This window comes from Struthio camelus, chromosome Z (genome assembly GCF_040807025.1).
Source record: "Struthio camelus isolate bStrCam1 chromosome Z, bStrCam1.hap1, whole genome shotgun sequence".
Classification (NCBI taxonomy): domain Eukaryota; kingdom Metazoa; phylum Chordata; class Aves; order Struthioniformes; family Struthionidae; genus Struthio; species Struthio camelus.
The window spans coordinates 29,710,061-29,722,487 of record NC_090982.1 but is presented as its reverse complement, the minus strand read 5'-3'; the positions used below and the strand labels follow the sequence as shown (position 1 = coordinate 29,722,487).

Sequence of the window (12,427 nt, the reverse complement as noted above, 5' to 3'; positions counted from 1 at the left end):
AGCTGCAAGCACGTGCTTCACTCCGGATACATTCACCGTGAGTAAATTGTTGCAAACCACAAAAGCCACCATCCAAGGGACGATTATAATTGCCCCCTTACATTACAACAAGGAGAACATCAAGAAAGGCCAAAAAACAGATTTATTCCCTCCGCCAGCTCTTTTCTCACAGCTATTACTTTCCTGAAGACTTTGTGCTGGAGAAGACCTTTCCACCCATCCCCTCACCCCAGCAAACTTCCTCTTCCTACTCTACAAGGTGAAGTCATAAGCCTGTATTATCAACATCACTGCCTGTTGCCACGGAAATAATTGGACATGACTGCTCACGCTAGAAATTACAACCCGTGTAAGTGTTTGCCTCCTGGTGAGGAGAGCATCTGGAGAGAGAATATTTGAGTTACTCTAAATCACCACGTGGCAAAATAAAGTTTGATAGGGAGAAGCATTGATAGGGAGAAGCACTGCAGGAGTCTGCCCAAATGTGGGTACGCCGCTGAAGAAGAGTCATCCCGTGACAACAGGCAAAAGGGTGCAAGGTAAGACGCTAGTGTATAGCTTATATATAGAAACAGGAAAAAAGTTATTGCATAAGGGAGGTGAAGCCATCAAAAATGGCAGAAGCAGCTAATTCTTTGAAATTGGAGTACATGCTGTTACTTTCATAGAAATAGTCTACACTAAATTAAAATTCCCAAATGACCTCATTAAAAAGGCAAATGATGTGACACTGAAGGAAAGAAAAACAAAAAGTAAAATTGAAATTAAAAAAAAAAGGGGGGGGGGGTGAGTGTGGGGGAAGTACCAAGGAGATATTAACTAAGGTTCAGTTCTATATTTTAAAACTCTGTTAAAAACAGAGATTTGAATAACTTGCTACACATCCAACCATGAAAAGATTATTTAAAAAAAGCAAAAAAATCATCTCTGTAAGACAGACCAAGACAACAAACAGGACCCTGCTAATGAATACTTGTTCTGCTTCAGCTGACGGGTACTGGACAAGACTGCAACAAGCAAACATGTCTCACCCAATCACATCATCAATCCACTCACGTTCACCACCTGAGGATCAGCTATGCCCCAAAGATATTTATTCATCTGTTCCACAAACAAACAATTACAACACATTTTCTGGAATTAGGGCACTTGTAACATTCTGCACAGTTTACATGCCCAGAGGCAGATATCAATTAATACCAAGCAAATTACTGCATCACAAGCCAAGAGAAATTACTCATTATATTTTGATAATGCTACCCCCCCAAACACCTATGCAGGTCTAAACAGAACTCTTGCAGAGCAAAGTTTAGTTCAAACACGCTCAACTTAAAACAATCACTATAGAAAGCTAAACACATGTACTGCCTTGTTTTCTGTATGGAGAAATACACACACAATCTGTGATGTGAATGTAAAACATTTTAATTTTAACAAATACACAAACTGATTTTCAACTGGGTGGTATTAACTAGCAAAAGAATAAAATCGTCAGAAATAAATCCTCTAACTTTTTTTGGACGTGTAACAGATAACTATGAACTATGTTTCTTTAACTTGTTGAATACCTACTGAATGTAGCAACATTTTGAGAGAGACTCACACCACTAGAGGAAGTCTCACTTTAAAGAAACATGACTATTTCGATAAAGTCTATGGTGACGTATCACGTCTGCTCAGGTGGTGTTCCTCTACCAGCAGAGAAAAGATGTCACAGCAATGTAATTACATTTGGTAATACCAAAAGTACAACAACATATTTTGGACTTTTTGATTTTAAACTACCTTGCTCTCTCCAGAAGCATTATATTCATACAACTTAAAAAAAAAAAAAAAAAAAAAAGGCATCACATTGTAACTGCAAGAGTGAGCAGCTTACTCACGTATTAATGAACAGAGGCCTAAACTTTCAATACTGGCTAACAACTCAAGGAGCTAAATTGAGACAGGCTCAGTTGTAACAAGCACTGGGGTACCTGCCAACAGAAATCCAAATGGAACATGAGAATCACACCCAGTCCACTTTCTCTGTATTTGCCCCATCTATGTAACTATCGCCCTTCACACAGGTTAAGGCAAAAGTAATCTTACTGCTAAAGGCACTTGAATTTGTCCTAATAGACTTCTCCTAGTTCACTAACATGCTAAACAGAAATTCCACTAAAATATACATGGATACAGTTAATGCATCATATCAGAAGCAAAATTATCTTTTCCATTGAGCCTTTTTTCCAGAGGGGTCTCAGACAGGCTACTTTATTCCTGCAATGAGACTGCAGCTTTTAATTATGGGTTCTCTTTGCTGCGGAAACAGTAACCCCCCAATACCCAGATGAACACAGTCTCCACTGTGTTGGAATGCCTTCCTACAGACATGATTTGTCCCACATAATTCACAATGCAAGTGAAAAAAGGTGACGTGACAAATAAGTATAACAAACAATAGAACTAGCTTAACAATAGCAGTGGAGAAAGTTACACTAGTTCAACCTGATTCAGAAGACTGACATTTTTGAATAAACTGTAAAAGATACCATTAGCTACCTCTGACTGACCCACAACTCAAGTAGCACCAGGGGGATGCCTTACTCCAGGTGTCCCTGCAGACAGCAAGAGTCACAGGAAGGAACTGCTAGCGCTAAATCACTTTCTGCCAGAATATACCTATTTCTGCAAAATGCTTCTTTAGTTTCTTCAGAGGACAAGTTTTTTACAGAAGGGACTTTGTTAGGGACCAGATAAACTTTTGTCAAACTTGTCCCAGAGAGGACAGGTGAGGACCAGGGCTGGGACAAACACGTCTCTTCCACCAGCAGGTCTTATAGGAGGTGGAAAAATCCTTGAGGGGCATGATTCGCAAGCAAGAATCCACAGCATAATAATCTAAAAATAAACAAATAATTAAGGTTTAACTGCTTATGACAAGGGGTTACATAACCTTTTGTGAAAAGCTGCACATTTGACTGCAGAGTTGTTTGTCTGTCTGTCTAAACACACTGTATTCCCTCACAGCCCTTAAGACACTTCAGAAAAGCCCTCATGTTTGTCATCCCTTCCCCTCCTTTTGTCCGACGTGCCCCCCTACCAGCTGTACAATGAGCAGTGACGTGACCCAGTTTACGGGGCGTAGAGCTTTCGCACACTTCAAACTTTGCAAAGGATTCAGAGGAATAAATCCAACATAAAAATCAAAAAGCCCCCAAAGCCGCTTTCCTCCGCAGAGCTTGCTGTGCTGATGCTGATCTATTACTTAGGAGTAGCTTCTGGACATTTTGTGGTATCAGGAAGGTCCCTACTCAGTTTCAGCAGCAAACTGCTCACTCCAGAGAGGTGTCTGGAAGGAACTGAACCTGGTTTGTTTCATCAGGCAGAAAAAGTTGCCTTTAGAAGGGTGATATAAACTGGAATAGGACCATGCCTGAAGAACTGGCTTTTGATGTCAGTCTGTCTTACTTCATGGCTCCAACCCCTGGCTCCTGGCTTCAGGGCTCAGCATTGACACAGATGAGTTTTCTACCACGCTTGCCAAAGAGCCTGTAAAACCATGCGCACAAGAAGTGCAATATAGCCCTTCCCATCACCTGCACTCCCTGCTCATCCAAAGGGACGCATCTCATACCGCAGGTCCCCCTTTGTTTGGCTGGAAGTCTTAGGTTTCCAGTGCTGGTGAATCAGCATAACTAAAAGGAGAGTCAAGAAAAGCCTAATTAGAGACACCAAGTTTAATGAAGAAAACTGCCTGACAAGCCAAAAGCACTGGAACGATTGTCAAGAGATTTCCAAAAGGAGGGGAACAGGACACTTCAGTTGAGCTCCTTTCTTTGTACCAATGGGCAGGATACTATAACTACCCAAATCCTATGGTAAAGCCTAAATTTACACTTCATGAGCTATTCTAAAATCTGCCCTGCTTAATAATCCGTATTGGTAAGAAAAGATTTTAAAGTGCCTCTCACAATTAAACCCAGCCACAACCCTGTATAAATCAAAATTTTGCTACCATATCAAAACGTTACACTGGGACTGTATAACGTTGCCCATATCCTCATTACATGCTACACTAATTACTACCAGCAGATTCAGAATTTTCTGCACATTAGAGGCTTTTAGAGGAGCTATAAAAAATTTCAGGCACCATTAATTTAAATTTGTATTGAAATTTCCTTTTGACAGATGGCCAAAAATTACTTATTATTTAGAGTACCAGAGCTGCCTGTTTGCACATTAGAAGAGAAAAGGGAAAAATTAAAAGCAAGAAGGAAATTTATGTCACATTCATTACCTGTTAAATGTTAAGGAGCATTATCCTGCATGAATAAATTATTTCATACATGCACACAGACTCCAGCTGCTGGCAACTGGCACGTTCTGGTTGACAAAAAACATCTCAAGTCACACAGCAGACAACCATAAAAACCGTCTCTTAACCAGGAGCCACTTAAGGGAGCACATATCGATAGAACAAGCAACTAACTGCTACTCTGGGCATCACTGAAAACATTTAAGGAAATTAGCAAACTATTTCACCTTGCAAAGCTGGCTGCAAGTCCCATATGCTGATACACAATCCAACTCACAACCCGAACACTGAACAAGACAAACATCTATTTATAGTTACCATTTCAAAATAAATTGGTACAAAGCAGTCACATCTTCCTCTCAATCTCCAAAGCTGTATGCATAATTGTGCATTTGAGTCATTCTAAATAATTGCAGATGAACTAAACAAAATCAGTCTTTTGGTATAAATATTCCCCATAATATGCATGCCAGCATAAATACCTCAGCATCCCACAGAGATTATAGGAACAGGCTAACATCTTTTCTTTGAAAACAGTGATTAGTATACCCTACATATTAATAGTCCTTTTCATTCACTTTATTGAGTGAAATGTTTGTGTTTCCAGCTACACAGGTATGCAGACTCACTAAGGAAACCAAGTACTTTCATATTCTCAGATTTAGAAACCTGCCCTACCTTTATTTATTTGTTCGGGTGCAAGGGGTGGGAAAATCTACTGACCTATTCATCCATAGCGAACAGGGGATGTTCTAAGGAAATCATCATTAAGTTGCGCAAAACTGGCATAAAGCAAGAATCCCAATGCCAAGCCCTTGTGACAAAGAAGTTGAAGTGAAATGTTGTCTTATGTCTGCAGATAGACAGCTTCGGTGCCTTTGCAGCTCGCAGTAAAAACTGACAGTTCCTGTCAGGTCCTGGTTGTTATGCAGAGCCACGTGGGTAACAGTAAAACTGACAACAATCGGCTCAATTTCATTCTGCTGGGACCCAGCAAAGGTGCCAGTGGCAGGACAGACACGCTGGGGAAGGGTACAGGACGTGTCCCCAGCACAGCTGCTAGGAAAGCAAAGGAACATCTCATCATACCAGAGCCCGCACGACGGCAGATCCTTGGTCTGGGCAAGGCTGAACAGCACGCTGGGCAGCGTGCTTCTGCTCAATCTACCTTGGACACATACGTAACATCATCCGGGCAACTATCTGGTAATCTTGTCAAAAACAGCTAAAATTTTGTTTAATTAACACCTCTTCTGCCATTTGGCCAACCCTAAGTTGGAATTACTTATTTCTAAAAAAATACCATTGAAAAGCCAAGAAATTACTTCCAAGTGTTCAGTCAGTTGGAAAGTGTTCAGTCTTACTTTTTGTGAGATAAGCACCTCTTATTTGACACTCACCATCACCTAAAAAGACTTATTTGTATGCTCCTAAAAATTATATGATTTGTTCAAGCTCTGACCCGTAAATATATCTAATTACTCAGAAATATGTAGGTAACTGTGTAACTGGCAACAAATGGATCTGCTGTGACTTGGTAAACTGCCAGTGGCAGCTAGGAAAGCAGAATGAGCTACGAAAGGGCAGAGAGAAGATGTCTTTCCACTTGCAGCATTAAAACCACAGGAGCCTCTATCACAGGAGCCTCTATCAGACAGAATTTGATAGCTGTCAAGTGTGGACCAGCATCCAGGCACATATGTTGAATCACAAAAGGATATATGACAGAATATTCAAAATTATATAAGTCACAGTTACGTATCTTCTTTCCTGGAAGTAACTGATCTTACTATATCTGCATTAAGAGTGTATCATTAGGATGTATCAAAATTATAGTTTTACAGTCTCTGAAGTTTTAAAACTACTGGCTAATTCTTTCTGATTCATAACCTCACATAAGCACACATAGCTTTCTCTTCCCATGCACAGCAACAGGCTCAATTCTGAAGAGTCAGCCTAGAAGCAAAGATGCGATCATCAAACTCAATGGACAGCAGGTCACATGCAATCCTAGTTATGCTATAAATACATTTTCTGAATGTATTCCGTAGTCTACATTTCCGCTAAGTAACACGTCACTATTCAGTTTCAGTTTATGACATTTTCCACAACTCCAGTTCATACTTCAATAAAATGTAGTGTGCAGCTATTTTAAGTCCCTCCTTCCACCTATGAAATGGAGTCCTACCTTGATTGAGTCTCTGTCTGCAAGCAGAACAGCCACAACAGGCAAGGAGGGGAGGAGGAAGCGGTGGCAGCAGCAGCAGGGGATAGGGAGGTGGGGGGAGAGAGAAAGAGAAAAGTGCTAGTTAGTTTACATAAAATTATACATTTATCGTACTAGGAAGAAAGAATTCTGATGTCTGTTAAATAATAAATTGCACAGATGTTAACTTTTCTGTACAGTTAATTATTAATACTGTACAGCCAGATTTACAAATCCTGATTTCTACCATTTGAATGCACTTTCTGACTACAATTGGGTAATACTGAAGCATTTAGCTAGGAGTTCCTGTGAAAACTGTTGTGTGTGGCTGTTTGTTTGTTTGCTTGCTTGTTTTCAGACGTGAGTTTAAAAGAAAAGAAAAAGAGAAGTACAGAAAAATGAAGAAAGCCACGCACACATCTAGCAGCGCCTACCTCTTTGGTGATCGTTTTCATGGTGCTTCTTTTCGTCTTTAATCGGTAGGTGGGACTGCCCGCCAAGCGCACTGGACAGTGCCAGAAGGCCAGCACTGCTGCCAATGGGTGGGATGGCTGGAGGCTGCAAGCCTGAGGGGTGCGGGGTGAGAGGCACGGGGAGACCATGGCCATGCGACAAATGCTGAGCCTGGAGTTGTTGCTGCTGTGAAAAACGAAATATAGATATTGAATTTGTTCAGGAAACAGGGAGTTGTCCAATTGATCGCATGCATCAGATGTAATTGATCTGATCAGTCAATACACCTGATTGATCCATACAGATATAAGGTCACACAAACAACCTGGCATTTTAAAAATGTCCACAACACAATCTGTGAACCTCATGCTGAATTAAACATCAGCAAAAATAAGAGACTAAAGTAAAGGAATTTTCCAGTTTTGGTGAAATTCTTATTCTTCTGGCAGAGCTATTAGATTTTATTCTTTCTAGCAGAAACACACCACGTACATGTCTAATCAAAACATATATAACTATAAAAGCAGTTGTATAATGCAAAAAAAAAAAAAAAGGCTGAAAATTGAGAAAATTAGTGTTAAACAGTTCTCCCAGCGCTACTGCACAGCATGCAGTGAGAGTTAATTTGAAAGAGAAAACCTGAATTAACAATCCAGAAAAGGAAACTGGTTGCAGCGACCGTTTTAAGCCCTTTAAGTGTCCTCAGCGGTACTTGAGCAAATTACTAAAGAAAATCTAATGTAGCAAGGCTTGGGTCCTCCTGTAGGCTTGCTCAATAATGCTGAAATAATTGGGCACTCTGTGCACGTTTAGTGATGCTCGAATGAAAAGCTAGAGGCCTGCCCTTGTACTCTTTTCTAGCTGCTGACTCTGTGTTGTGACAGGTTTATTTGAGTGGGACTGTGATGCATGCACCAGTAACTGCGCTGACAAGAGTTTAAAGTCATTTTTACCAGTACTCTGGCAACACATAGAGAAAGCCCTTGAGAGGTTCGAATTGGAGTGCTTGACCTCAACCAAGGCTGCATCAAGCTCTATGCTATACTAACCATTGTGGGGTAGTTGGCTTGTTTGTTGCTGTTGAATGGGAAGGCAGAAAAAAATATATAAGAAAGAGAAAAAGTTATGTTAAATACATCCCGAGAGAGACCTGTTCAGGTCTAAGGCTTGCCCACTAACCGTCCAGCTAACTTCTGTTCATAGTTACTAGCTTTGAAATTTGCTTTTAGTTTTTAAGCTGTCACTTCTCAGGACTCATGGTAAATCAAACCAAGAGTCTTCTAGGATTTTACTAGGCTGTGCATGTTTTCATAAAGCGCTTCGGGGGATGAAGAAATAAAAACTTATTTTACATAAAAATATTCCATTTTAATTTCCTAATAGTGAAGATTCAAGTCCTACTTTTATTTGTTTTTCACTTGAATCCAAATTCATTTCCTACCTCACATCCTAGCTCTTTAATCAACAAACAATATGCTATTCACTTGTTTTTTCCCTCCTCTCCCTAGCGAGGATTTTTTTTAAGGGTGAGTTGAAAGTAAAAGAACGTTAAGTAACACACAGCACGATACATAGCTCATGCAAAACATTACACACCATCTCTCAATAGCTTCCTATGAACGTGTAGATCCTTTTCTCACTTTTCAAAATACAATCCATACTTTAGAATCTGAATGGCAGTGTCAAGTATGTGTCATCCAGCTTAGCCCAGAGTCAAGGAAAGGAGGGAAAGGAACATGAAGGAAGGAAAAACCACCACCACCACCACCAAGAAACAAAAACGAGATTCTTCTAGGTGGAAAAGGATCAGTCTTTTCCCTGCTTGCGAACCCATGTCATCCTAGTAGTTTCCCTTCTTTGTACAATGTATCAAACACATTTTGTTTGTTTGAAATGCTCTTATGGAAGGATGCTTCATTGCTCAGAATTTAAAATTAACTACAACAAAATGGAACAAGAGCCAACTGTGTATTGTTTAGCTTCAAAGGCTAAATGGGGCTGCCTTACAGACACAGAACAAGCTGGCAAGCGGGATTTGGGGGAGGGGGCACGGAAGAAACAGAGAAGAGGGAACAAGCGAAGAAAAGAAATGGATCAAACATCCAATGTTCTGGAGTCTCAATCTTCTTTTTAAATAAGGAATTTCCAGTATCCATTTGCAAATGTGCTATAAACCAAAGCAAGAAGATGTTTGCCTGAATCTGCCAGTGCCTTGAATTACTGGCTTTGAGAAGAGCCTGAGAATATTAGCAGTGACAGACTGCTCCCATCATTAACTGTACCACCAGTGATCCAAGGATGCAAGATAAGGAACACTCATGGCACTGTACTGTACAAGCTACACAGATCTGCCCAATAAACTACACAATCTGCGTTTTTTGACCTTCTCTGTGGATCTAGGATGGTTTGCAAAGAGCTCTAAAAAAACCTGCATTGCCAATGCAATCGTTTGACTGCTGTGTGTTGTGTGTAACTTTGATGTACCAGACAATGTTAACGTTTTCCAGAAACAATATGGATGCTAAGAGTACTGCGTGTGATGACACCTAGGGTTGACAGCACCTAGTAGCTTGAGATTACTCATAATATCATGTTTGACCTAAACCCTCTTGGCCAGGAACTGACCCATTTTCCCTGCAAGTTGAATTGCAGAATACTGAAAATAAGTGAAGAGTGGGAAAAACAAAACAAAACAAAACCCCAAAACACAAACCCACAGCCTTCCTGCTATGGAAAACCATATGCACATACTTTTTTGAAGAGATCAGGCTCTTCTGTGCAAGGCGATGGGAACTTGAAATTTGGAAAGAACATGAGTGGTCCCCACAGCCACAAAATTGTCGTTCACTCGGATAGTAGAAATTTTGTTAAGATTTAACCATACAAAAAGAAAACACTCCGGTATGAAAACTAAATTGTTAAATAAATTTAAATAACATGCAAAATTCCATTATTGCCTAAGACGCCTGTATACAAAACCAGAGAGAGACAGGGACAAAATGATGGGACTCCTGAAAGTCATGCATTTTATTAGACTGGAATGGGAGGATTGTGAATGATGATTGCACTGGTCCAAGAAAGCACCATAACCTCCTCTAACGTGATACACAAGGTTGTATGGCAAAAGTGAGACATTGGTCCAAAAATAGAAACGAAAACAATCCAAATGAAATACTGGGCAGACTCTTGCCCTCAGAATACAACCTACTGTGGGAACAAAGCTGGCAGTAATCATGAGAAGAGACAGAAAAAAAAATAGTACGGTCACATAATTAAGCATTGTTTGCTAACACACATATTCAGGAAGGCAGAGGCAGAAAGTGACATTGCATCTCTTTGAAATCCATTACTGCATTCTAATGCCCACAACATTGACGACTTGGTTTTGCTCTTTCACTGCCTAGACATGTCATCAGTGAATGTCATCTTGCAGGGAGACCTGTACACAGCTGCTTGGTTACCAGGAAAGTTAGAAAAATACAGGGCACTACCTTATCCACTGGGCCTCAGGTTAGTGCTACAAAGTGCTAGAAAATGCAGTACCCTCTGTAGTTCTCAAAATTGCCAGAGATACGGAGCAGTAAGACAGCCGGTTTTACACTGTTAGATATTTATTTATTCTCTCCAAACAGAAATACTCCATTATGGAAGAAAATCTACACCCATTTCTGCCTATATAATGAATGCAGGAGATCATAAAATCAATTTAAAAACTTGTAAAGGAAAGCCTAAAAGTGAGCCAACTGAGCAACCGTGAAATTTTTTGATTTTGCTGTAATGTCTTTGTTTTTTTCTCCTCCATCCCTGCTTTTTAATGTGTTATCCTTACTCATGTCATTTATGAACACTTAGCATGTGGTTAACTTTAGACTATAGCAGAGTCGGCTACAGTATGCTTAAAGTCAAGCATGCATGTGTTTTCAGGATCAGTGCATCACTTGTGAAGGCAGTACACCAGGCTTAATTATGCTATAAATTTCTTAAACTATTGAAAAATGAAAACAGCAACAGTTAGCTGTCAAGAAATATGTTCTACAGAACACTCCTGGACTGCAATGTTTTTAAGAAATGTCCAAGCTGCAAAAATATAAAAACATGGGTAATCCCAGGAATCAGAAAGAAGTCAAAAAATAAAACTGTATTTTTTTGTAATAAGTTTACAAAAATGCTTGTTTAAATCAGCGCATTGTCAAAACTGAAAGTAAAACTTCCAAAATTTATTGACATATATATCAAATAAGAGATAACATCTGTTTGCTATTAATCCGTTCTTTAATTTTCTCAGTACTCTTCTATATATTCTACAGCAACAAAGGGTAATCTACAGTAACACAGCGTAAAACAACTAACTCCCAATGCCACATCTAAACAAATGGGTAAAAATGCTTTGCAAAAGGTTCTTCTCCGAGTTATCACTACTTTTCACAACTGCAATTCTAAATATGGATGCTTGGTTTAATTCTTTTCCTCACACATCTTAAGAGATCAAATGTAAAGTAAAATGTGACAATAAATCCACTAAAAATTAGCTTCTAATGCTCTCTTTGAGTCAGCACATGCAAAGACTATTTTCCTGGAAAAGACTCAAGTTTTTACTGGATACTATCCAAGCAGCTCTATGTCACAGTAATCTACTCCTTTTCCCCTTATAGATCCTAAAAGCTCACAGCCATTATCCAAACAACCCGAAAATATTCCTCTAACCTGAAGACATTTCTGATGTTAACAAACTAATCTTTCAAAAACACGTTTTAGTTCTATAAGCATGTGCATACTACAAGTACCTGCACTATTGCTGCAGGGGGAATACCCAAAATATCTAAATGAAATTGCTCCATGACATTTTTTAGGTGATTTGATTACTTAGAGTGAATCACTTGTAAGGTAGGACACACAAAACAGCAACCATGAGGAAAAGGAAAGAAAGAGATAAAAACATTGACTGGCTCAAGTGCGCACAATGTCAATGCATGGTTCAAAGGTCAGCACAAAAACCGGAAATGAAAGTACTTTGGCACACACAGTTAAGGGAGTGTTTAGGACCATATGCATTTTTGCCTATCATGCCTCTTGGACCACCTGACAAAATAAGCACTATTTCTTCCTCACACAGTTCTCTCTCTACTGGCATAACGCCACAAAACAAATTTTTATGATGTTAAGACAGAGTAAAAGAGTCTACAAAGAGAGTCATCCCATAGCTCCTCCAGTTAAATGGTCCCAGAGCTACATGCCTATATAGCACAGGAAGAGACTGCAGTACCTACTTAGGGTGGAGTAGCCTACTACCCTTTGGGCCATCATTATGCAAATGAATTGCTTGGTGTGAAAGGAAGGTATTAGAGATTGGTTGGCACGCTAAACACTCATATGCAGCTAATCTACCGGAAAGCACAGATTTCATTTCTGTTCACAAAGGGCAATGATTGCACGGTAAGAGAAAATCTGCAAAAAAAGAGTTAAAAACA

At 39.7% G+C, this 12,427-nt stretch overlaps 1 protein-coding gene across 4 annotated transcripts in view; it reads right to left on the bottom strand.

Annotated features, from left to right (window-relative positions):
• Positions 1 to 12,427, bottom strand: part of LOC104143907 (transducin-like enhancer protein 4) — a 103,009-nt gene that overhangs the window by 37,063 nt on the left and 53,519 nt on the right. For 2 of the 4 annotated variants that reach the window (XM_068928013.1, XM_068928015.1), the window contains 2 exons: positions 6,941 to 7,145; positions 6,489 to 6,505 (listed from right to left, as the gene is read on the bottom strand). In XM_068928013.1, coding sequence (XP_068784114.1) covers positions 6,489 to 6,505; positions 6,941 to 7,145 — 222 coding nt within the window. The remainder of the gene's footprint in view (positions 1 to 6,488; positions 6,506 to 6,940; positions 7,146 to 12,427) is intronic. The other 2 variants (XM_068928014.1, XM_068928016.1) reach the window with 1 other exon arrangement.